This window comes from Falco punctatus (assembly GCF_963210335.1).
Source record: "Falco punctatus genome assembly, chromosome: 3".
NCBI lineage: Eukaryota > Metazoa > Chordata > Aves > Falconiformes > Falconidae > Falco > Falco punctatus.
Genome location: NC_137582.1, coordinates 120,361,899 through 120,388,217, shown reverse-complemented (window position 1 = coordinate 120,388,217; position 26,319 = coordinate 120,361,899). Strand labels below are relative to the sequence as shown.

Below are 26,319 nucleotides of genomic sequence, written 5' to 3'. Positions count from 1 at the left end.
GTCTGTTGTGACATTTCCAATAGAGACACAACTGGAGGTCAGACCTTTCTTTCTGGATTACCTCCTGTTTCCCCTTGCTAGGGACGTGGGTATGTATTGTTTTCCTGGATTTAAGGTACATTCATTTCATCAATTAGTATTACAAACGATGCATATATTTATCCACCTGATACTGTCTTCTCATACCTCCCATCCCCTAAAGAGCTTAGGTTTTAGTAGTTTTTAGTAAGACGCAGTCCAGCAGAGAGTAAGTATAAGGTTGATTAAACAGGTTTTTGTACAATATATGTTCTGGCTGTTGAACAGAGACCTGTGAAGAGTGTACACATTGGGGCACATTTTTTGAGGCCACGTACATCGTGTGTGTAACTGCTGTCTGGAAAAGCAGTCATGATTTACTGTGGGAGGGTGCTGTATTAGCTTGTCATATAGCTGGGAGAGAAGGTTGTGCCTCTGTTAGAGCCTGATGGTATGGAAACCATGCACTGTTTTGTTTTGTTTTTTTATGCACTCCTGTTTAAATTCTTATTTAAAGACTTCGAAGCGTCCTATTGTGTGCTTTTGTATGGGGTGACTTTGTAACTGTCATGGACAGAATCCCATTTCAAGGTCTTCTGTAAGCCATCTGCTTTCATTAATAGCTTTTGGATGTGGCTCAGTGCAGATTAAAATAGCCACATTGCTGCAAAACTTTACTGCCTGCATCAGTCTGGCCTGCCTGTTGAGCCTGGGCAGGCTGGGTGCACCCTCATGGGAGAGGGTGCTCTGCATTGCACCCTGCTCTGTCTGTACCTTCCAGCTTGTGCCCGGGTGATGGGGAGGCGTGCTGGGGTGCACCACATCTCTGCACCCCTCTGTGCTCCTGGGATTGCTTTGAAAGGAAACCCAGGTATGTGCAGAGCTGGCATGTGGCTGGCTGCTGGCCATCGGGGTGTCAGGGTATGGTCGGAAAATGCCAGGGTCAGGACTGTAGTGTGCATGCGTGATAGATTTTCTCCTCTGCTTCAAAGTGACCTCTGTGGGCTGGGTGTTGGATACACTGTCATCCCACTCCATATAGCTTCCACTGCTGTAGCCCAAGCTATTCCCCTTCTAAAGGCAGAAAACGTTTAACATCTGACTGTGTGAGTCCTGCTGACACCTAATAGTTATAACACAGATGGTTCAGTGGCAGAAACATCAGGCTAGGGCACACAGATTCAATTCCTTGCTTTGGCATGTTCTTCCTATACAGCACTTGGTAAGTCCATCAGTCCCTCGGTTTGCTACATGTAAATGGTGCTTCACCTGCCCCAAAAGTCAGTCCTCTCTGTTGGTTTATGTTATGGTGCATCTGGGAGAGCTCCACTGGAGGTACAGTGGTGGTACAGGTCAGAAACGTCTGTGCTTAACACCCAGAAACAGAGACCTGCTGCTTTTCCCGGAGCTCCTTCAAAACATTTATGGTGAGCCATGGTCTTGTTGGCCCCGTTCACACTGGGATGTGGTGCATGCGCATCGCTCACCCAAAGGGAAACAACGGCAACACAAAGCCTGAAAGTCAGTACAGCAACAGGACCAGCGATGAAGGATCCCTTTATGCTGAAATAATTCCGGAGCATAATGAAGCTTCCCTAACCCCAACTGCAATGAGGCCATTTTTTTAAAAAGAAGGGCTCTTTTTCAAAGCCCTTCCCTCTCTCCATTTCTCTCGGCCTGAGTATCCTGTTCCGGGAGCGTGCCAAACATGTAGTTTTTATTGCAGCCTCTTGAATCTTCATGGAGAGCAGGGTTTGCTCACTGTGATACACAGCAAGATATTTCTATTTTGAGCCAAGGCCCATGCTGGGTTTTTCTTGAGAGAAAAGGAAACCTTTATTGGAATCCTGCGAGGTTTTATTTCATTTCCTCCACAGTCATGAAAGCTGGTAACTGCTGCAGCCTCCCTTGCAGTGGGGAGTGATTGCTTCCAGTGATCCCAGCTTTTCACCGTCATCCTGAGCCATCGGCTTTCCCTTGAGCTCGACTCAGCAGTGTCTGATGATGCAGCTGTCATTTCCTAGAAGGCTGACCCATCTCCTCTTCCCTTCCAACCTGAAGGTGTTCAAAAGGAAGTCATAAAGTTGATATTTTCATTGTAGAGACATGGTCTATCCAAGTTTTGCACATGTTTTTGTCTCTCTTAAAATAAGTTCTCCCCTGAGACTTGGCTTAGAAGCTAAGGAAGTGCGTTGCTCGTGATCACGTCTTTGAGACACCTCCGTGTCTTAACATCTTTCACAAGAATGTGTTTCTGAGGAGCCAGTCATGATGTCTGGAGTTTATCAGTCCACTTCTTACATGGTAGAAAGAAAATTAGTTCCAGAGAGAGATATGTTGGAAATGACACAAAATCCTTCTGATAGAAAAAGGAGTAATGGTTTGCAGCCATCAGATATTTCAGATCACACAAGGGGATCAGTACTCCAGATGGAAATACCAACCTTCATTGTTACAGTGTTTCTTTGAAAAATTTCCTAGTATGAACGTAAGGACCCTGGAGTCCTAAGGAGGGGGGATGCTTGCAGAGGTGCTGCAGCTTCATCAGCCTTTGTTCAGAGCTGCCAAGCATGCAGCTTTGCACAGACAAGGAGAAATAAAACTCCGGTCTTGTCCAGGAGGATGGTAACAGGGAGGTGGAAGGAAATAAACCTGTTGGTCAAGAAAAATTTGGACTCGCCTCTTCAAACTTAGTGGCTGCTCATTCTTGAGAGTTTCCTTCAGGTCTGGTGTAAGCATTTGTTGCTAATTTTGTTTCAGTACTCCTTGTGGTGCTGAGGAGGCTGGTGTGCAGGGTGGTGCTGGGAGCTGTCTGCTGGTCATTGGCTTCTACCCAGAAGTGGGGTCAGTTGGCTGGCTCACCGGAGTGTGCTCTGGGGGGGGAAACCCATGATTTTAGAACAGAAAAAGTTATCCTGTCCACAGGTCAGGCAGAAATCTTAAGGAGCTAAGTCCAGTGTGAAAACCAGAAGAGGTAAGAAGCGTTTGGAATCACGTGCTGGCAGTCCTCTAATTTCTCAAGGAGGCTGAAAGTACCTTTCTTTCTCTAGCATAGAAATGAAAATTGGCAAAACGAGCAAGCCGAGGTGGTCATATGCAACTGCTCATCACGTCTCTTCCTGGTTTTCTAAGTGGGTCGGGATGCAACTGGGAGTGTAACTCATGGTGCATGTATGGGCTTCCAGAACGGTGCTGAAACAGGACCCGGCACAGCCTGAGCTTCCAGCTGGGAAGCTGCAATGGCAGCGCTGTCATCACCCTTGATGGGCAGGAACTTAAAACACTGCCATCACATCTCCTAAGGAAATTTGTAAGGGATAGCTCTTCATTATTGGAAACATTGATAGTGTCTGATGGGAAGATACCCATGAAGACAAACTCAATTGAAGCAGAGGTCATGTAGAAGGGATTTTTACTAGCTGGACTGGTATTGGTGCTCAAGACCCATACTTTTGTGGAAGGAAAAAACCCAATGACTGCAGGCATTTTGCATTATGAGGAGCTGGGATTCTCTTGTTGCTGTCCCATGGGATTTCTAAGAAGCGTCATTCTCACAGTCCTCTGGCAATATGCAGAGTTTTCTTTTTTTTTTTTTTTTTTTCTGCGATCCTAATCTGTGGGGTATGTATCTAACCTAATAAAACCATTTTTCAGCTTCACTGTTGGTAGTTCTCTTCCTCTTCTTTCTGAAAACATCTTGCCTGCTGGCAACTGCATTGTCCAAAGAGGTCTGAAGCTTGGCATGCTGTAAACAAAACTTCAGTTACCCTTTCAATCAAACATGGTAGCGCTGTGAACTGACTTGGCCTCCATCCCAAGGTTCACCATAATCTTCCTCATATAATAGGAAGTCCAGACAACCCCAGGAAATAATTCAGATGCAAGTGGTGCCTTTAGTGGAGTAAAGAAGTGCCTAGAAGAGACATTAAGAACCTCAGCTTTATGCACTCTGAAGGAGCGGAGGCTTTGTAGATAAAGAGATTACATGCATCTTATGAGGTCTGTATAGATGTGACAGTGCCTTCCACCCACGTTTTCTCACTTTTTGTTTTACTGACATCGCAATTGCAACATTTAGTGGAAGAATATTGCAGAGCAGGCTACCCTATAACACTGAAAGTCCCTTCCAATCTGGCGCAGGTAAATTGAATCATTCTCCCCTTAGGGATGATAAGGATGAGCTTTGGGAAGAGTCTGTTGGTAAAAGCAGTGGGGGGGAGAACTTAATTAGATTAAGACGCATTTTGGCTGTATTTGCGCTGAGGATTGTGCAGTGTGGCTGCTGGAGAGGCAGTCTGAGCTGGGAATGATCTGGGATGGTCTTCCCAGTCCTGGCTGCCTCTGTGCTGCCTTTATTTTTTTGAACAAGTAAAAGGAAAATACATCTGAGGTGTAAATCTTGGTGTAAATCAATGGAAGAGATTACTGGGGTGCTAACTAACCCGTGTCTTGAGCTGTGTCCTGCCCCTGGCTGCAGCCTGGTAGGAAGGCAAGCGCTCGGCTTTTCCTTGCCAAAACACAGCAGCTAACACAGAAGTGTGGTGGGCAGGTTTTGACCGACCACCCCACCTTTTCAGTCAGCTTTTGCTTGAGGTGTGAGTACCAACGGCCTGTGTGTTTGATGTTTTGATGCAGTTACAAATGCTGGTTTTGCTTTTGAATGTCTTTGTCCTTTTTTACTGTTACTTGTTTACTTGTCTTTCAACTTCTTCGTGGAGGATGTTATCATGGCTGTTAGTTTCCAGTAAACAAAATTTCCTTCTCCCTGGTATATACTTGGGGGTTTTCTTTTGTATTACAGGTTTGCCCTGCTGTACTGTGGAAGGGATAATGTAGAGTCCCCAGTTCACTCCCTTCATGCTGTTCATTATGTTATATGCCTCTCCTGTGGTCTCTCTCCTTTTTATTACTAATCAGGTCTAGTCTTTTAAATCCTTCTTTGTGTGATAGTTTCATTTTACAAAAGCTGAACTAGTTTATATCAACTCAGTTGATGTGATCTTACTCATATCAAAGGTGTTTAACAGCTGTGGTCCCATGTACTTATTGCAAGCTGAACTTAAATTGTGTCAAGTTCTGCGCTGCTTTGCTATGGCAAGTGGGAATGTTTGTTGCAGCTGTCTTTAAATTTAAATTTGGATGTTTTAAATGAATTAAATATGAACATGAATAATGCAGCTGGTAACCTAGCCTTTCTGCAATTAAGTGCAAACTTTTTCATTTTGTCTCTGTGCTTTCAGGTTTGATATGCTGCAGTATTTGTACTGACTTTACTGTCTTGTAGGAATGATGGGGAACTAGAGCCCATGACAGTTCAGTGGAGCCGCTGCCGCTTTTGATATCTCGGTGAGTGGAAGTTGTTTGAAACTGTGAGAAAGGTACTTTATTTGCTACAAAAGGCAGCAAATCAGTTGGCCTTCTTAGATTTTTAAGGTACCATCCTGCTGAAGTGAATTTATATGTTGAACTGTCCTTTCAGGATATAAATTCTAGAAACCAACACCATGTAAAACTGTGGTCCATGCTTGCAAGATTATCTTGATATACACAAGCATGAGAAATACAGCTTTTGAAAAAGAGGGGAGTTTTAACTCTGCTATGCAGCTTTGTACAAATGTTAGGTTCTGGAGATATGGAGTATTGGAGCATGTGGTGGGCTATGTGAATCTTGAGTGCTTGATTTGATGCAAAAGTAAGATTGTCTCCTTCATGTCATTGACACAGCTGGCAAATTCTCATCAGGGGCATGTTTTTGTCTAGGGTCATTCAGGAAGATCTCTCTGTGTGGAAATAGTCCTTTTTCCCCCCTTGGATACCAAACTGTAGCTTCTGCTATTTATTACTTTAAGATTTTTCTTTTAATCTTCAGTCCCTGAACGGTGTAAAGACCACATACATTCGTACTGCATTGCTCCCTGTCCTGCAGTGCCTGTGACCTTACATGCTCTGCTGTTCACTTTCTTCTCCCTAGACTGAAGACTGTCCTCTTCACTGGGGTGTTTCAGGCTTGCTAAAGCCTGTAGCGTGATTCCACCTAGGATATGTCAAGTTGGAAGGAGCTTTTGGATGTTGTCTGGTCCAGCCCCGCACACAGAGCTTGGCTGGCTTTGAATTCAGGCTCAGCTCCAAGGTTAGATCAGGCTGCTTAGGATGGTGGCTGGTGACACTTGGATTGTCTCCAAAGGTGGAGATTTTACAGCTTCTTGAGGCAACTGTAGAATTAAATTACAGCCAGCGGGAGTTACCAGTTCTCAAGCCCTGTGTTAGTAAAGCCCACCTTATACCAGCGTCAGGAGGGCTGGGGTACATGGGCTATGTCTCCATAGCTAAAAAGAGCGGGCAGGGACTGGTCCCTATCGCTGGGATGCTGTGAGGCTGGTGGCTCGCACCTGCACTGTGCAGAGCTAGCTGCAGTCAGGGCAGGCAGGCTGCACATTGTGGAGTTTGGCTCTGGCTCTTCCCTGGGTGTTATGTGGCCCTGAAGCACACAAATTATTTTGCACCTTTTATTTTTCTTTTTTTTTTCTTTTTTAAGTTGTGATTTTGCAGGATGAAACCACATGTTGCTGTCCTGTGGCGTGAGAATGTATGGGGAGCTGGGTGGTGCAGAGCTGCAGTGGAGGACTGTGAAGGGTGCCAGGAGCCACGCTGCAGCCATCTCATTTGGATGAGATGAGTTTTATTTTGGAGCATGCAGTGCCCAGGCAGGCACCCATGTGGCTTTCAGCAGGGTGGGAGTCCCCATACAGCCAAAGTCTTCTCCTTTGGGGAAGAGTCACTTATTTTTTTATTATTTTTCTTTTAACAGGAGCAACATTTACAATGTCCTGTTCTCTTCCACAGCATGAGATCTTGCTGGAAGCCTACTACAGTGTTGGCTGAGGGACAGCAGCAGTCATCTGTGTGCTTTACAAGTAGTTAAGAGTTACTCCTATTGTCATCTGTGTGAGGACGGAGGGTGCAGGAGTTTCACCCCTCCTCCCAAGCCACAGCCTTCCACAAATTGTATCTGAGCATCTCATACATGGCCACAAATTTTTCCTCCAAATAATTCTGCAGGGAAGGGTTATGCATCCCTGCCGGGCAGGGCTCTGAAGGGCTCAGGCTGAAGCAGCTTTTCAAAAGCCGTCTGAGTGGCATGGGAGCACAGGTCCTGTGCCAAATGCGTGAGATTTATTATTAGTGTTTAGGTACTTCAGAAAGTCCCACGTCTGGAGGAGACAAGCAGACAGCAGAGGTGCAGAGCTAGAGATGGTGAATGCTTGTCTGATGCCTTTATATCACACCTTTCACCCTGGGTTTTATGGCTGGGGGACTTCTCCTACCATGACTGCTAGCTTTTAATAAAAATGACTGAAGAAAATTATGAAAAGAAGCATTAAAAGTTGTAAATAAGCTTTCACATGTAGATTACCTTCCACTATTGAAAGGAAAAGAAACTTTACTCCTTTCACAAGTATGCACAAACAAACATGCTATTTATGAGAGAGGCAATAAGAGACTACTGTATACCTTTTGATTTGGATTAAAAAAAACTAGGGGGATTTTTCCTTTAGTATTTAATATTCCTTTAGTATTTTCCTTCTCAGAGTATTGCTCAATGCTGCAAGCACTGCACGTAAAAGGCTGTAGTTTGTAGCGCTTGTACAGAAAATTAAATTCTTTATTTCTCTTAGGTTTGGAAAAAAGCCTGGTTTTCAAAGTCAAAACTTCTTGCCAAGTTGGATCTGTAAATAACCCTTTAAGCAGAAACTCAGTGTTGCGTCCTGAGACAGCTTCCTCTTACGTCCTCCAGCCTGACTGCCCCAGTGTGAACAAAATGGAGTTATATTGACACAATTAATCTTTCATTAGTTAGTGTAGTGTCTAAACATGCTTTTACTAGCTTTCCTAAGGGCTTGTTTGTGGCTCAGCCATTCATTTAGATATTTTCTGTCAGGACTTGGCAAGGCTCGGTGCATGCAGTAGGTGCTGCCCTGCGAGTTCGGCTGTGCAGGAGCACTGGTCTCCGTGTATGTGTCCACATATCTCCCAAGAGCTTGGATTTTCAGTAACGTTTGCATATTAAAAGAATGGAAATGTTTTCTCTTGTTGGGGACAGTCCAGCCATTTTTCCTCCAACTCAGAAAAAAAAAACAACAACGCAGCACAGCTTGGACACTCGTTGCAGTACTAAAAGCAAAAATATTTCCTGGGTCATTGTCCAATTTCTCATCCTTATTACCCAGAACTGCCATGAGCGATTTGAATTGCAAGTGGCGAGCTGGGGATTGTGATGCTGTTTTGCCAGAGTTAATGTTTCCATGTATTTTCTTTCATAAATTTCAGCTCTGCCTCCCTTTGTTAGTAAGAGCAGCCCCCTCTTCCATGCACATGCTCGGGACCCGCTGTAGAGTTAGCATGAAGAGTGGCGTATGCTCCTCTTGCTTATTTATGCCACTCCTGCTGCCGTAAATTTGAAGTTGTCCACATATTGGAGAAAGACTTGTAGTTTCAGGGGGGTTGAAATGAATTGTTTGTGTTCAGTAGGAGATGTTCTGTGCAACCCATGGTGAAAGAGCATCTATTTTCTCCCGGCTGTGTGATTAGTTAATGTTGCAGATGACTGTGTGCTCCAGAATGGGGAATTTTCTCATGTTTATTTCTTTTGTCCTAGACATCTTCAGTTATCTAAAAGCAAGCCAGTCCCAGGATAAGGACAGCAGCAGGTGATATAATGCGGAAACCAGGCCCTCAAAAAGGTGAGCAGTGATGCTTTTGGCACAGCCAAAGGCCCAGTAGCAAGCTGGTGCGGACTGAGGGCTGAGTGCTTCGGGATGCTGGCGATGGGGTGCGAGCATGGGGGATAGGGGGTTGCAAGCTCGAAACAGAGCCGCTTGTTTCTCCAGCAGCGTGCAGAGAACACTTCATCAATCGACCCCTGAGACAGGCAGAGGAAGAGCCCCTTGCTGGGTGCACCCCTGCGGCTTGTGGGGCACAGTGTCAGGCAGCAAGGGTGCTGTGCGGAGCCCGCAGCATGCACCATCTGCTAGTGATCCCAGCATGAGGCAAACTGCTTCTCCCCTGGCACAAGCCTCCCCCTTCTAATGAGGCGTGAAACCAAGACCAGCCTACCTTGTGGAGATGAAATCTGTTACAGACGCTTACCTCTCACCGCCTGATTCTCTTGTCCGGTTACACGCAGCAGCAGCCGTGCTGCTCAGGGTGACTGCATGCGTGGTACCTGTGTCGTGCTTGCCCCAACAAAAAGGGTGAAGTCAAGCAGGCTGCCTGCAGCTGAGCTGCTTCAACTTCTTGTGCTTAACAAAAATATTGATTTCCTTTAGTGTTGTGCCATGCATGTGCGTTCAACTGGAGTGATCTCATCACATGCGCTTCAGAGGATGGGGGAAGGGAGAAGTGTAGAGGATGGAGCATCCTCCGCAGTTCTTTGTTCACATCTGCTACACGCTCACAAGGTTTATTGCAGGAGATTTCTATGCTCAATTTCTCTCCTCCCTTTATTTTTTCAAAACGTCTCCTTTGCTTCTCTGGTGGTTCATCTTACAGAAGCATTATCCTCTTCCTAACACTGCTTGTCCTTTAATGAAGTGAAAATAAATGAAGGAAAGCAGGGAATGGGGAGAGCCTGCTGCGAGGCAGCTGGAGGGCTTGGTAATAAAAGAGGCAGGTTGATTAGTCAGCAGTGTGGCCGCGGACTGGGCTGGCTGAATTTAGCCTCGCACACAGCTTGTCCTCTCTGCCTCGTGGAGCAGGGTGCCTGCAGCCACTGTGGCTGTGTGACCTGTGCTGTGAATGCCGTGCCATAGGTTGCAGAAGCAACACCTGCATTGTGCACATGTGGGTTTCTGTCCTACTTACCTGCTTTTTTAATAATGCATTGAACTTTTTCTTTATTTGCCTGCAGAAATTCTTGTGTTTCTTTCCCTCTGTGGTGCTTTTGCAGCCTGCTTAATGAGGATTTTTGCATGTTAAAGGTTAAGAATAAAATGTAAATTCACCTGCAGAGTATGGTGAGAGGCTACTTTGAGTGCACAGAGGCTATTAAGACACTATTCTGCAACACTGAGAGGAGCATTACTCATCCTGGGGGGCTTTTTTGCTTCTCACTTAAATACTTTGTGTGCTTTATTTTTGCTTTGTTAAGGAGATGGCAAAATACTGTCCTTCATAGGAGTACATTTACAGGAAGGGTGTCCTGCCATCCTTTCCATTCATTTGTGTCTCCCCAAGGAGGGTCTTTGTCTGCTCCATGTCTAGTGATGCTGTGACCATGCTCCATATGCCCCTCACGTTCATTCAATGGATAAAACCATTGCTGTCCTGTCCATCAAAAAGAACATGTCAAGAAGAGAAGATTGCAAAAATAATGGTCCAAAAGCAGTTTCGGACATCTCAAGGCTTACCAGGCCACTTTAGCAGCAGATTGTGGCCTGCCTCCTTCAGCTGCTTATCAGATTTCAAAACTTTTCCTGTTTTCTTTTTTCTTCCTTTCACATGGAATTGCTTTTTGTGGGGTCAAGCATGTTTCATAGAGCACTACCAAATTGTTGTTTGCAGTAGCCTTAAAAATGCTTTGTAAAATCAATGAACTGGACTGCAGCAGTGGTCCCAGGGTGCATGAGGCAGCAGCACGTGGAGGACCTTGCTAAGGGCACGCTGGTCTGGCATCCCTCCATGGCTGGAGGCCACTAGAGGCAGGGATGGGCATTCGCTCCTTCTTGCTCGTATCACTTTGCAGAGCTGTTTTGGGAACTTTTATTATTTTTTTTGCAACTCTGAGGCCCAAATCTGCCGTGAGCAAAGACAACTCAGATGAGATGCTCATCAGAGCTGGTGCTACTTCACTGTGCTCTCCTATGAGCTATGCAGGACGCATGTTGGTAACCTGGTGTTGTGCATGGAAAGGGCAGTTGTGCAGACTTTTGGAGAAGTCCTGTCCCTGTTACCAGAGAGGGTCAAGGCTGATTGTGTGAGTAAAGCTGGCTGCAGTAACCTGGAGTTAATAAAAAAGGAGTGAATCAGGCTCCACTTCTCTGCGTACAAGATCCACAGGAGCTGTTTTCAATGGCTTTCGTGTTTGTTCCTCTCAAGCCTTGCCACCTCTTCAAGTAGTCAAAATGCTGAAGCTCTAGTAGTTTGCTGCTTTTTACATTATTGCTTGCCATTGTGGGACAACACTAGTTGGTGATGACTAGGCAGAGACTCAGATGCAAATGCAGATACCTCATGTCAGGTCTCCTGAGCTGTGTGGAGGAAGGGAGCACACACCATAGATTTAGACAAATCATCTGTGTTACCTGGGGTCATGATGGGGATGTTATTCCTCTAACAGAGTGCCTGTAAAGCAGGTGACATGAGCAGATAATGTTGGAAGAGTGCATTAGCTGGCTTGTTTCACTGACACAAATGTTTTATTTCTTGTCTCAGCCATAGACTGGAAAGATGGTAAAAAGCACAAGTACGGCCGCCCATCAGAGTCTCCCTCCCAGTACCAAGGTAAGAGCTCCCTTCTTCCTCCCTTTGTTGTTTTTTTTTCCCTAAAAAGCTTAAGTTGCTTGGATGTGGGAAACTGCAGCATGCCAAATTAGTTTACAGACAGAAACTGCTTTTGGACAGTCCTCATATTTTTAATTCAGACCACAGTAAAAAATGGCTGAGAAGACACCAGGGTAAGCACACAGCTGAGCTGGCTCATTTTTAAATCAGACAGGATTGAGCAGATCTGTTTCTTACTGCCCAGCCATGAGTGCCGCAGAGTAACTGCCCACATTCTCACATGCGTCCTGGGCATAAGGAGCCTCTTACTCCTCCACAAGCTCGTTTTCCACGTTCCCAGCAGCGGCTGGCCCACTCCTTGCGGCTGTAGGAGAGACATGGTGTGACCTGTGCTCCCTCCTCCCCAGCGGCAGGAATTTGGCCCTTAGCCCTGCAGAGGTGATGCTGGCTGGCTCAGTGGAGCACAGGGCAAGGGCTGGCTGTAGTGGCACAGGAGCTGGTCACTTCTTGCGCCCTTTGGGGATCGGGTGTCCCATGCATGCTTAGGGCCGGCCGTGGCCCTGTGCACAGCGCCTGCAGGTTGAGTTCATAAAACTGGCAGCTCCGGCTGTCTCTCGAGGGGATATGCAGGAGACTTCCAACTTTAGGAAGTTTATGTAAGGCTTGTATAATTTAGTAAAGTATTTTAGGGTCTGTATTTCACTTACGGAGTATAAGAAGGTGATGTCCTTGTGTCCTTACATTCTGCATGTCCTTATATTAAAAGAGGATGATGTCCATACTTCCTACCAAGTATGGAGCAACAAGAAACTAAACGATTGCCTGAGTTAAGCTGTTTCTAAGAGAAAACGTGTTTGCCTTGATGAAAGGCTCTCCTAGGTTTCTTAGAGCCCTGGGAGGGCTGAAGTGGCTGCAGTGCTTCAGAGGCTCAGTTATCCTGGGCCCCGAGGTGAACCTGACTCAGGGTGGTGACTCTCAGGTACATTGGGCTGTGGGCCACCATCAGCCATCGTCATTCTCTCTTGGGGCATCTTGTCTGTCCTTACACTGAAGTACTATGGATCACAGTTTGGGAAGGACCTTCTCCAAGAGGACGAGGTTTGTTAGCACCTCCAGTAAAGTCCTGGGTCCTCCTGTCACCCCATGCTGAGGTCCATGTGATATGACGGGGCACCAGCACAGCTCACGTGGCCTGTTTACAGCCAGCCGTCGGGGTGTTGGGGGCTCCATTGCAGTTCCCCGTCTGCATGAGCTGCACCATTTGCAGATGTCGGAGGGCTGGTTGTTGTTCATTGGCAACATGGACCTGAAATGGAGCTTTCTGTGAAATGCAGTGAAATCAATTAAGATTTCTGTGAAATTCAATGAAATTGATCAAGAATTCTGTGAAATTGAGAGTTGTGCTGTCCCATCAGTGGAAACTCTGAGCAGCTCATCACTGCCCAAAGCTTGCGTACACAGCGAGGGGGCTGAAACTGCAGCAGCTTTCTGGCACGGAGCGCCCTGTAATCCAGGCTGAAAGGATTTCTGCTCAAAGGTAATACTGAGCTGGGACACCTCTGAGAAGGAGCAAAGCAGACAGCATCCTGGTGTTTGAAACCTATTAGTTTTGGCTTGCACATTCTCACGTTTCTTCTGAGCAAGACAGTGAGTAAGTGGGATGATGTTATCGGTTGTAGCTGTTACCAATGGAGAATGTGCAGCCAGATTGACAGCTGAGCAAAGCGCCTGGAAATTATAACGGGTAGGACATGCAGGAGCTCTGCCATCGCGGTGGGAGAGCTGACCCCTTGGGAGGCTGCGCCCAGACATCGGGGAAGGCCACCATCGCATTTGGATCTGTAAGCAGAGACGATACTCTGCTGATTTTCATATAGGGTTTGCTCAGACTGTGCTGCTTTCATGTGCTGCCTTGATGCTCGTTAGCAGACACACATATGGGCTGCAGACTTTAATGGGATGCCTCGATCTGGGTAGGGCACGTTCTCCTTCACAGATGTGACCTGAAATGCACATGTATTGTTTCAGTTGGATTGATGACCCCTCGGGAGCTGAAATGCTAATGGAGCCCAAACCAGACTTCAGTTAAAGATATAAACAGAAACTCCATCTTCATTTAAATTCTGGGCAAAAGATCAACATTAAATGCAACATGATGAGAATCCAAACACAAGGGTGCAGACTTGCATTGTTCACAACTGCTGTAGTTTGACCCCTTGGGGGTGTGGAGTGTTTTGTTTGTAGTAAATATTTTTGAAGGTTAAGACATCAGAGCCCAAATCTGACTCTCTGCCTGCAAGTAATACCTCCCTTTGGCACAAGCGCACAGTAAGGAGCTTTCCAAAGGCAAGCAGAAGTGATAGACAGTCACCCTTAAGTAGGCATTTTCACAGCCAAGTTACAGGGAGTCACATAGGTTTACAATCCTTGGCTTTTGTTGGGCTCACAGATGTAATTACATAAAACATGGTGTTTCTCATTAAGTGTCCTTCTCTCATTTCTTCCTGTAAAGATGATCTGATGTATGTTACACAGAGGAACACAGTCCATTCAAATGATGATCTTTAGAGCCTGTGGGAGCATGGCGTGCTCTGCAAGGCAAGGGAGGGAACACAAAAGAGAAGGCAGAGACCAGGTAAAATAGAGGGCGATTTCAGGGCTGGTGGAAGAGTTTGCATATTGCACTGGATGTCAGCAGCAGCAGTGGAGCAAGCGCTGCCCTTTGCTTTTTGGGGCGAGAGTGGATTTCAGTCCCTACGGTTAGTTCTGTCCTTGGACACCCCTGCACCATCACCAATGAAAGGGACACTTTAGGACTCTCTGAAGTACTGTTTGTTCATGAAGCAAAGTGATTCACTGGCAGCTGGAAAAAAGCCCAGGGATTTTTGACCAACACTCAGAAAACATTCTCCTATGTTGCTTGCCCAGGCCAGATAAGAAACAAGCATCTTGTAGACTAAAATGTCCAGCACCTCTGCAGTAAGGCATCCAGTTTGTTAATATGAATGAGAACACAGAGTATGGAACACAAGATAGTCAGTCTGGGCTAACAAGAAAGCCAAGCAAGATATTCTCAGTGTTTCCCTCTGGCCTTATAACCTCCGTGCACAGCGAGCCTGTAAACGGCATCAGCCGGTACCCGGCAGCTTTGGCGTCCTGGCCGACAGCATGCCTGGTGTGGAGGCTCCAGTGCAGATCCATCCGTTTGGAGCCAAGTGTTGGAAGTGGATCAGTATGGCGAGCAGGAGCTGGGTATGGTCCAGACAAGCTAAGGTTGAGAGGGCCAAGCGTGATTTATCCATCTTCAACCATGCGCACTCTTTCTGTGGTACAGAGCTCAGGGCTTGTTCTTTGCTCCCCAATTAAAAATGCCTTAAGTGGGTCCTACTTTTTTCTTTTTTACTGGCGGCTCTCCTTTTATTGTAAAAAAAACCCCAACTTTTGTTACGCCATTTTCTTCTGATTCTTCCTGCAGTTTTTAGGTTAAAGCTGATTGTTATTTGGTTGTTTACATGTACTTTGAAATTCCTGCTTGAAAAAACATTGTATCACAAGCTAAATAATGTTACTGAATTAATGAGAAACCATTTCCTACATTCTGTTCAGGGCTTTCTTTTGCTCTAAGGCAATGGTGGCAGCCTCCAATTCCAGTATGCAGTTTCTGTCCTGGTTTGAGAGTAATTCTGAAAAAGAGGTGCAGTCTTTAATTGCACTTGTCATGCCATTTTTATGTAAAGAAATGGCTGATAGTGAGCAGAGAAGGAAGGAAGGCTTAACTCTGCTGGTTTGGCTCTGTCTTTTCTTAGACTTCAGAGAAGTCTTTCTGCTGCTTTTGCTTTTCTTTGCAAAATAAGTCACTGGAACTGTGAGTTGTAAGTAGCTGCAGTTTTAGTATTGTGTGTGTCTTCGTATGGTGGTTGGGTCCCAACAGCGTCTAGAATTAAATCTCAAATAAGTTCCATGTCCAGACACTATTTTTAGTGGCATGCAGCTGTCTCAGAAATTTACTGCTCCTGCTGGGATTGTGCAGCATTGATCCCAACTGTAGTGTGAGCTGCTGCGGGGAGCAGAATGGCCTCGATTGGTGCGGAGTGAGTGAAAAGTGGAAGGATTAAAACCATGACTACTTTTAATAGCAAGGGATTGAAACCAGCTGAGGGGAGGGTATGTTTCTTTTTTGAAATAAAATTACCAAGCGCAGCTGATCCTTTTCAAGATGCTTGCTCAGGCCCTGGGGCTGAGGCTTGTGCCCCTCGCCCCAGTGCTGTTGCCGTGGGCATCCTCTGTGCTGCATGGACAAGGGCCTCTCAAGGGCCACCCCAGGCTGAGATGGACCCGGATCAGCAGCCAGAGCTCAGGGGTGGGACACAGAAGGCGCCTGAGTTTGCTTTGCCTGGATATTTATTACACATTATTCATACAAAGAGTTTCATTTGCATAACTGAGTGTAAAATCATATCTTCAGTTAAAGGAAAAGAATTCTGGTTTTGTGAGAGTATCATTGGAGTAAGTCACTGAATTTCTTCATTCACCCCAGTGTGAGACCTTGGCTGAAAAGAAAATACATGCCAACGGATGGAAATGCATACTCTGAGGATTGCAGAGATGCTGTCAGAGTCTGTAAGCAGAAATATATTCAGGCAGTGTAGCAACAAAACTGTATCTTTTTCTGTTCATTTCCACGGTATTTAACAGTGTGCTAGTCATCTGCATAGGAGGTGGCAAGAAAGCAGCGTTTCTTTTCTTTATTTGAAGCTAGTAAGATTATCAAGCCCTTAAGGCTTCTCTATGCACATGAGGCAGAACTAAAGTAATGTGTGCTGACCTTAATGCCTGAATTTTTAGAGGTGTGGTGTGCACTGCAGTAGCTCAAATGGCTCTTAATGTAGCTTTTGTTTTGAAAATAGACTGATTAAAAACTTGACGTGAATAGGGGAAGCGGTAGCTGACTCTTTAATTGTGCTGCCACCAATGCTCTTGAAATGACTTGAAAACAGCGGTCTCCCGGGAGCCATTCAGATGAATACAAGCTAATGTCATGCTGGAAGGATCCTTTCCCAGCTGCTCAGTTTAAATGGCAAAAGTCATGATTTGCTCGGATCACAGAAGCTTTTAATTCCTCATTTAATAACAGGTTTCCCTGGATGGCATATTGCTTTTACCCTTCCTACTGTACATGGGAAAGGTGCAGGGAAGGATAAAATGCACTTCCCCCAGCAGCAGCACTCAGTGGTGGAACGGCCTTTGGTGCTGGATGTGAGCCACTGTGTCCAGTAAATCCCTGTTTGGAGGATCCATGCTTCCATCCTGCCCAAGCTATGGACTCCGTGTCCGCTTCAGGGAAGTAATTGCTGACCTGTCCTCTGATTGCTGGGGATGGGCTGATACCTCCCGAGTTGCTGGCTCGTGGGGCAGGCTGTGTGCATGCTGGACCAGGGGAACTGTAACATCGGCACGGTGCAGTTTTCCTGGTGATTTGGGCTGCTTGTAGCCCACAGTGACAGTTTAGCTCGCAATCCCCAGACTGAAAAATGTATTTCTGACAAATGAATTTTAAGGGACAGTTGTCTAGAAGAGCCCACAGATTCCCATCTGTACTGGGTATTTCATATTAAGTTGTAGTTGTTATCCGCACTTTTCGCAGACCCTTCTCGGCAGTGTGGAGGCGGTAAGATGCCGTAGGCAGCGCCGTGCTTTGTTCTGCCTGTCAGCTGCAGTTGTAAATCTTCTGTGGTCACAAACATCAGAGGATCTTGATGAAAACATGTTGCCTGTGAGCACCTCCTCTGTGAGAGTTGGAGAACTGCTGGTGTTAGAGGAGTCCAGCCATCAATTTTTCTGAGATTTTTGCTTGTCAGTTCCTATTTGAATCCTTTTGTTTTCTCTTCTCAGGTCACTTCACCTGGGAGAAATACCTGAAAGAGACATGTGCCATCCCTGCTCCTGCCCATTGCTTCAAGCAGGTAAGAGGGTGAAGACGAGAAAGGTCAAGGGTGATGATGGTTCATGGGTGACCCAGGAGTTCTGTGCCTGAGATAGGCCCCTTTTTGACAAGGAAGACGCTTAAGGATATTGGAGGCTTAATAGAAATCCAAATGTGCTGAAGCAAAGATAAAAAAGAAGATTTTACTCTCAGATGTGCATAAAGAGGAACCTGAGAAGGTTTTTACTCTGCCAAGCACAGGCCTTTGGAGAAAATGTTTTGAGTGGGCTGTGATCCAGCTACTGGTAGATCCTGCCCAGCCAGGAGATTTTCTGCGGAATTGACCCGATCTTTGTGCATGGTATAGCAGCCCCCTGAGCATCAGGTACTTGAGCACAGAAGTAGTTGTGTTGAGTACAGGGGATTCAGGAGGGAATTGGCATGGAACACCTGGGTCCGGCTGGAGGGTCGGCAGCGTGGAGGAGTATCTGGGTCTTGGGTCAGCTCGGTGATTCTCTTGAGAAGAGGGCTGAGAGAAAAGGCTGGGTCTAGTTGTCTAGATGATGCAGTACCAAAAGATGGTGGTCTGGGTTACAGGTCTGCCAGGGCTTGCCACTCTCTTTCCTGCTCTGTGGTGTCTGCTCCCATATTGTCCTTGGAGGATGCTGTCAGTCTTCTGTAGAATCAGTTTTGATGCTCTTGGGGCTTAAGCTTTATGACTGAGGTGGTGCATATATTGGAAATCCTGGCTCTGACCAAGTCCCTGTTTTTCTCTTTGCAGTCATACACTCCACCTGCAAATGAATTCAAGATCAGTATGAAACTAGAAGCCCAGGACCCCAGGAACACCACCTCCACTTGCATTGCCACAGTGGTGGGTCTGACAGGCGCACGCCTCCGCCTGCGCCTCGATGGCAGTGACAACAAGAATGACTTCTGGCGGCTGGTGGACTCTGCTGAAATCCAGCCCATAGGAAACTGTGAGAAGAATGGAGGGATGCTGCAGCCTCCACTGGGTGAGCTGAAGTTCAGCTGTCCAGCAAGTACCTACATTACCTGTGGGGAAAACTCCTAGAGGTTTTTTACGTTTCTGTGCTTGGGACAGGGACCCATGGGCTGCCCCTGCCTACCACTGTGATGTAGACCAGCCCCGTTAGCTTGAGCTGTTAAACAGGTGTATGTTACACCAGTTCTGTATTTCCACATGGACATTGTGGCATGGGTAGGGGGATGCATTAGAGTGTAGGTGGAAGAGCTCTTCACACCTGGGTGAGCTGCTAGCATTCTTTGCAGCTCAATGTCAGGATTAGCACATGCTGACCATGCTCCTGTGCCTTTTGAAATTCTCCCTGTGTACCTCAAAGGGAAAACACATTTTCCACGCATTTGGTGAAAGAATGCCAGAGCTGCTTCATTTCCCAGAGGATACACAAGCAATCAAGGGGCACCCCGAAGCCCTGGTGACACAGGGGTGTGGGTGGTAGCGATGGAGGCAGGGCAACTGTGATGGCCTTTCCTGGGTGGTGCCTGCGTAAGGACAGAACAAATCCAGGTTCTGTTTTTTTCTGGGAGGCAGTGCATAGTCACACAGGCAGTGCTGGCACATAGCTCTAGCAATGGCTCGATCTCTGGCCATTGCCCATCGCCTTAGGCCTCTGATCCTGCTTGCAGGCACTGTCATCTCAAAGGTGTGCCTCACGTGGGACGGCTGCTGTTTGTCAGTGCTTTCCCCTGCACTCCCACTTCGAGCCGAGTGCAGTACTGGTGTCTGTGGAGGTGCTTTCCTGGTGATGTGTAAAACTTGATGTAGAGAATAACCAAGAAAGCAATTAAGGCTGAGGCATCTGCTAATCCTGACACTGTGATTTCAAAAGCATTTAGATTTTCATTCATGCTGTCTGAGTATATTTGTGTCCAGGTGTCTTTGGGGCAATAGCAGGTTAGCTGGAGACCGTCTGATGGGGTAACATAATGTCTGAAAAGGTTCTCAGTGGTTTAAGTCCTGTCTCATGTGAAGGGACGCTTGCGATATTTCATCTGTTTATTTATTTAATTTTGCTTTGTAGATAACAGCTTTGTAGACTACAGCTTTGTAGATAACCTGGACAGTCAGACATTTCTTCCAGTCTTTTCTTCAGTTAAACACACATCTTTTTCTTTTTTTCTTTTTTTTTTTTTTGACACTAGCCAAATGATAAGCTGATTCACTGGTTCTTTCCTGATTAAGCAGCAAGATTAACCTGCTTTTTCATTCTGCTGCCCATTATTTTTGAAGTGTCTTCATAAATCTCTCTCTCAGCATCCCCAAATAACATCAAGCCGATTTATAGCGATACAAGAAACCTTCAATAGGGTACCTCGAGTTAGGAATATTTTTATTCCTGTTTTTTCGTGGAGCATCATTTGTTAGCTTTTCTGGAAGTGAAGTCTAAATTGCAGTGGAACACTTGGGACTGACCTTTCTGAAGAAGGAAGAAACATCAGCAGATGCATGTTTTTTGCACATCATACCACATGAAGCTGTGTGTATGGAAGTCTAATTATACCCTTTCCCTTCATAATTGTTGCAGACAAAACCTGCTGCAGCTATTAACATGGAAGTTGTCATTTTTTATGTTACTTTCCTGCATGCTGCTGTCCGTTTGCAGACATCTCTTTGAAACCTTGGTCCCAGGGCGCAGCTCCCAGCTCTGGTGCGGCCCGCCCAGGCAGTGGGGGTACCTGTCCCAGCTGGCACTGGTGGGCTCCTCCTGTGCCTTGTTTGGGGTTTGCCAGCAGATGGCAATAGGTGTAACCGAGTTGCACAGCAAAATTAATTTCTGACTGTGCCAGAGGAGAGGGTTCATGCTCTGAAAGAAATCTGTGTGCCCAGCTCCGATCTGTGTCTCCTGCTTAACCTTGGGCCAGGCAGGAGTGGTTCTCTTGCACCCAGCGTAAAGGCAAGTAACAAATAGCTAGTTCTGCAGTTGTCCTTTCTGCCTGCAGTGTGCAAGGGCCCAGAAAACCCAACAAGGATTTTCTGTGTTCCTTGTGGTATTTTCCATGTGTACACATCTGCTTCTGCTCCCCTTCTTTTCATAAGTAATTCATGTAAAAGGTTATCTTTTCCTGTCTGGGAGCTTAGCTTTCCCACCCCCTGAGGTCTGTGGCTAGCTTGTTTGGTTTCCAAGCTGCTCTGAGCTGCAGGGCTGGCAGTGTGGGCTGTACTGAGCTGGTTGTGTCCTGGCATTTCAATGCCGGCAAAACTTTGCCATGTTAATCATCATGGGATGCTCTCCATCTAGGTCCAGTCCCAAGGTTACCATCAAAACACCGCAAATAGAGAAAATGCAATGTTGTGTTCAGCTGAGCAGCAGGAATTGCCAGGAAAGGAAGGTGCACATTTAGCAGAGATTGTGTTTTGTGGTATCTGGGGGCTTCTGTCAGTTGTGCAGTCATGCTCTGTGCCATAAACTCGAGAACGTGAATCTGCTTTTTTCTTCCCATAAACCCCTTCCTGTTATTTCTCTACTTTTATTCACAGAAGGTGTTGAGCCAAAAACTTCCATCCTTTCCTGTAATGATTAAATCTGTTTCCCAGCCAAGTCACAGCCTCTTTATTTCTTCAGGTTAGCTGGCCTGAAGCTCACTCTAAATGGTGGAGGAGGCCACCCAGAAGCTGAGATTCCCTATTGAGGAAGAAATTTCATAGTCTGAGTGTGCACTTGCTGATTCATGTCTCCCCTGTAGCAGAACCACTGAAGCTGCCAGCAGTAGCGCTACACAAAGTGCATGGTCAATGTACAGACTTTTGTTATGATAGGTGAATACTGCAGTCAAACATCCATTTCCAGATGTTTCTTTTCAACAACATAAAGTTTTGTGTTCAGAGTATCTGGAAAAGGTCAAACCTGACTCTGCAGCATGAGGAGGAGGGTGGTGCGGGATCACGGTGTGTGCCCATTGCAAAATTCCCCAAGGAGCAGGAATGTGCTGCTGGATCCAGTGGCCCCACAGTCTTAAAGTCTCCATCTCTGCTTCCTTCTCTGCAGGCTTTCGGCTGAATGCCTCCTCTTGGCCCATGTTCCTTCTGAAGACTCTGAACGGAGCAGAGATGGCTCCTGTCCGGATTTTTCACAAGGTATTTTACTGTTTGTGAAGACATCCTTCTGGCATGTTCCCTTTACTGCAGAGCACCAAAATCACAGCTGGCACTTCATGTGAGGTCCGGTCCCACAGGAGATGAACGTTGCCCAGCTTTGCCACAGTGCTGCTTCTCTGGAACAGACCCTCTGTGGCAGTGTCGTAGCAGTGTCAGGACATGGACAGAGCTGTACTAAGAAAGTGTCTTGGGCTTCAGCACTAGGGCTTGAGGGATGTGCTTGGTTTTCACTTGGTCTGCAGGTGCTACTAGAAGTCAGGAATGCAATATGTGAAAGTCAGCACCTCTCCAAAACTTTGTACGATACCAGAGCTTGTAAGGAATAGAAATATTGCAGTGAGGCAGCACTGCAAGTAGGATTTAGTAGTTTGTATTCTCACAGCCTTAGTGAAGTCAGAGAGAGACAGAAGCCAGTCTAGAGGCGTGAGCTGTGGTGTGGGATGGCTGTTGTGGCTTTAGTGTATCTCAAGTATAAAAGACTAGGAAGAACAAGCCCCACATAAGGCTGGGTGGTGGATCTCTCGCATGTCTAGCAAAGCTGAAGGTGGGGGAAGAATGATGGAGAAAGACTGTCATATCTCAGGTTTTCCTGCTCTGAGATAACAAGGTGAGAGTATCCTACAGAGGCTCTTTTCTTTGGAGCTTTATTTTCTGCCTGTGTGGTGTGACAGTTATGGCAGGGTGCAGCGTTAACGTAGCACTGTCTGGATTGGGTCCAGCAGCCAGGCGGTGGCAGACCATTCAGTAGTGGACTTCCTTGCCTCTTGACTTAAGGGCACATGATTGCGTAGCTAGGCCAGCACGTGCACACCTAATTGGGGTTCAGATCCAGGCCACGGGCTCTCTTCCTTATCTGCTCGTGGAGGTGGGTTTGCTGATGGAGGAGACAGCCCTGGTCTGGGGAGGTGCTAGCATATCCTCTTTCAGCACATTTTCAATTTGTCCTTGTAGGAACCACCATCTCCATCCCAAAACTTCTTCAAGACAGGTATGAAGCTGGAGGCAGTGGACAGGAAGAACCCTCACTTCATCTGCCCGGCCACCATTGGGGAGGTGAGAGGTTCTGAGGTCCTCATAACATTTGATGGCTGGAGAGGTGCCTTCGATTACTGGTGCCGATATGATTCCCGGGACATCTTTCCCGTAGGCTGGTGCTCGCTGACTGGAGATAATCTGCAGCCCCCTGGAACAAAAGGTAAGGCCCACGTTATTGCTTAGCTGTCTTCCTCCTCTGCTCAGCTCTCAAAGAGCAGCAAAACAGGCAGAGGCTAGCAGCAAGGACACCTAGGTGCCCTGTCTGGCTTTCTTACGCTGCTTCATGCATGGTAAAGGTACAGATGGTCATACCTATAAGCAGCGTAACAGCCTGACGTCAAGGTGCTAAGGAACAGTCATCTGTAAAGATGGGCAGGATGATGGCTCTCTGGAGGGATGGTGGTGCTGTACAACACTGATGAGGTCTGCTCCTCTTCAGGTACTTCCTTGGAGTCTTTCCTGTGTCTTTGGAACACACATTCCTGGGGACTTTTTCACAGGGGGACTGGGCTATTTGTGGATAAAATAAGGGAATAATAAAACTATTTAAGTTGCAGGACTGTGCCTGTTTGTACTGACAGTTATCTTGCTCTGTGATCTCTACTGTGAATGTGGAAAAAGCAGGTCTGAATCAGATTGTACTTGCCTTGTTCCTAGAACTGTGATTGTGGGTTAGGAATGGTATTGTGGAACTTCCTGCCTTGCAAAGGTCAGAGCATCGGCTGTTGAGACTTTCAGATGTGTCTCTGGCTTGCTAGCTTTGCAGTTGTGTTTAGGACCAGAGGAGCTGTCTTTGTCCCTGTGCACATCCCTCTGGCATTTGCTGGCTGGTAGTTCCGGCACATGCCTGTCAATGAAATAAGAGGCAGGAGAGCAATCTCTCTACCAGAGCTGAAGCATTACTTTGGAAAGGCATTTCTCTGATGAGAGTGTTCCTCTTGAAAATCCAGGGTCAGTTTGTGCTAACCTGTCAGGCTGGTGCTTTCCTGCTGCCCCTTGATGTGAGCTAGTTCTGTCCTCCGTGCTGCAAGGCTGGTGTCAGGGCAGATTGCCTTAGATCATCTCACATGGCCTGTATGCAAGCCAGGCTGTGGGCTCCCCTCGAGTGGAGATGATTTCTGTTATGATTGGGAACCAAAAGTCACTCTCACTCTTTATCTTGGATTTCTGCATTTTGCCTTGATGTTCCCAGCACCCTGCAGGCTCTGTAGAGCTGCTGGGGACCTCCCAGCTGGTGGGTGACCTCTTCAGCAGTGCCCTGGAGTCAGGGGCTCTTGCCCAGCATCGCCAAGGTGCTTCTCAGGTACTGGATGAGTGGCTAAAGACATGTTTGTCTTGGGTGGGAGCTTTTCTGGCATTAAACTGGGGTTGGAAGGTTTCAGGAGCAAGGTGGAAGCTGCCTTTCCAGGAGGAGTGGCAACCTTCATCTGACCCACGGCACCCAATGCAGGCAGTTCTGTTCCTCTCCAGCCTCCCTGTGCCAGGGGCTGAAGCTGTGAGTGAGCAGAGCATACAGAAATAGCACTCCATCATGGGGCTGGAACTGTGGTAACTTGGAGCCATCATGAGAAGCATTTACTTCCCCCCTTGGCAGGCAGCAGCGACAGGCTCTCCCTCTCACATCGGCTCCATCGGCAGTGACTCTGCAGTTCCTGCTCATGTACAAAAACAGTGAACCCCAAAAGTCACATCTCCCCACTCCCCGGCAGGGGCAGCCCTTGCTCTCACGCAGATTTCTGCTCTCTTTGCTGTGTTTTTCAAGTACTGGGGCAAGAGCAGGGATTGCATGAGCCATGCAAAAATGCCGTGGAGTCAGGATCAGCCTTGTCTTTGTGGTATTTTACTTTCCTCTCTGTGGCTACTGCCTCCCTTTTCCTGCCCCAGACTTTCCAAATTCCATTTTGTGGGATTAAACCAAAAGAAGGGAGCACTGGGAACTCTCCTCTTCTGTAATTAAATTCCTCCTTTCTTTACTCCTCAGCCCTGCTTTGGAGGAGGGTTGATTTCAGTCCTCCCAGGTCCTGAGAATGCTCCTCTTGGCAGGGTTGGAGGATGCTTCACGCAGAGGGATGCCCCTTTCCTGCAGATCCCATAAAGCTTCCGTGTGCTAGCCTGGAGCCTGCAAGACCACGCAGTGTTGTTGGGCAGGTTCCCTTTCCTGGTGGGAATTCCCCTTAAATCAGGGAGACCCGGGGAGGGAGACAGGAGGTCGATGCTAACTGGTTATACCTGGCTCTGCTCACACACTGGACTGACCATCTTGCCCTGAGCTGATGGGTACCGGGAGGGTGAGATGCTCGAGGGAGTGGTGAAGTCCTGTGAAGAGTTAATTCCATCGAAACTGATGAAAAGAGGCCTCATGGAATGAGCTCATGTTCAAGGGAAGCAGAACTTCAAAGAGGCTAGGCGTGTTTATTTAATGCTGGTAACTTAATTCAGCTCTAATCTGTCCCTTCTGCTGGTTGCCAGCAGAGGTGGAGGAGTGTGGGGCTTCTCCTGGGCACATCCCCCCTCTGGCTCCGGGGCCTCCGGTCCCACCAGTGTTTGCTTAGCTGGGGCGACTGGGTAGGGTGCTGGTGGAGCTGGGGCCCAGCCAGCCACGCTGAGGGGAGCTTTCATCAGGGCATGTGTGTGTGTGAAGGGAGGAAAGGGAGGTCAAACGGTGAGGAGGAACAGCTCTCTGCGTGCCAGGCTGATAATTACATCACTGTCAGGACGAGCTGTCTGTGCGGTGGCCTGCTGGGAGAGCTCTGCCGCGGCCGGCAGCCAGATGGCTGTGGGCTCCCAGGCATCTCCTGGAGCTCCTCTCTTGATGCAGTCTACCTTGGAGCTGGGAGGTTCAAATAAACACGCACTGCAGGGAAAAACCAGCTACACGTGCGGCTGGTCCTCATCCCCTTTCTGCTCTGTGTCTGTCTGTGGGCTGGGGTTGGAAGGTGGCTTTGCTGGGCTTACAAAGCAACAAAACGTGGCAGAGCTCGTCCTGTGCATCTCAGCTCCTCCACACCAGCGTGGCAGCAGTCAGGGAAGGCAGGTCCCTGTGACCATCCCAAAAGGGAGGGGGTTTTCTGTGGGTGTGCAGCAGGGTTCCTCTGGCTTCCCACCCGTGCCAGTGGGATGCTCCTAGAGTTGTCTCTTGCCCAGGAACCCCACTCCACGCCTCACATGTAGTGTGCAGCATCTTATATGTCTTGTCATGCCTCTTACGCACGTGGTCTTTTACCCTGAAACACATCTCCAGGGCTTTTAGGATATAAGGTGAGGTGGGCTTTCCGTTAAACTAAGTGCTGTATGGCAGCTTTGGGCTCTGCTGGAAGGGCAGGCTGTGTTAATAGTAGTTTCTGCAGTTACTTTGTACAGAGGACCTCGTGATTGTGGGTTCACTTCAGAGTTTTAGGAATTAGCTTCTTTTTTTATTATTTCCAGAAGAGCTGTTTGCACATCCATTTTTACCAAGTCAAGCAGTCATCCTAGAGAAAAATGGTTTGAAAAATATTTATCTGTCACAGCACATACACATAAACCAGCTGAGTTAAGGTTGCATGGGGCATCAAACCCAAACTTACTGCAAAAGTTTTGGACTTTCCTGTTGCATGGTGGAGTCAGAATTACGGCAAAACAGAGGAGAATGATGTTTCCCCATCTTTAAATATTGCAGCAGACAAAAGTGAGACCAAAATATCCTGCATGCGCATCGCTAATG

The 26,319-nt window shown here is 47.1% G+C and overlaps 1 protein-coding gene across 8 annotated transcripts in view; it reads left to right on the top strand.

Moving 5' to 3' along the window:
- SCMH1 (Scm polycomb group protein homolog 1) overlaps nt 1-26,319 on the top strand; it is a 76,612-nt gene that overhangs the window by 17,951 nt on the left and 32,342 nt on the right. For 6 of the 8 annotated variants that reach the window (XR_013926724.1, XR_013926725.1, XM_080379196.1 and 3 more), the window contains exons 2-8: nt 5,303-5,364; nt 8,675-8,759; nt 11,449-11,517; nt 17,410-17,480; nt 18,222-18,456; nt 21,472-21,560; nt 22,533-22,776. Coding sequence is in view for 6 of the 8 variants with exons in the window: in XM_080379196.1 (XP_080235322.1) it covers nt 8,735-8,759; nt 11,449-11,517; nt 17,410-17,480; nt 18,222-18,456; nt 21,472-21,560; nt 22,533-22,776 (733 nt within the window). In the remaining 2 variants the exon portion in view is untranslated. Of the gene's footprint in view, nt 1-5,258; nt 5,365-8,674; nt 8,760-11,448; nt 11,518-17,409; nt 17,481-18,221; nt 18,457-21,471; nt 21,561-22,532; nt 22,777-26,319 lie in introns of all 8 variants that reach the window. The other 2 variants (XM_080379192.1, XM_080379193.1) reach the window with 2 other exon arrangements.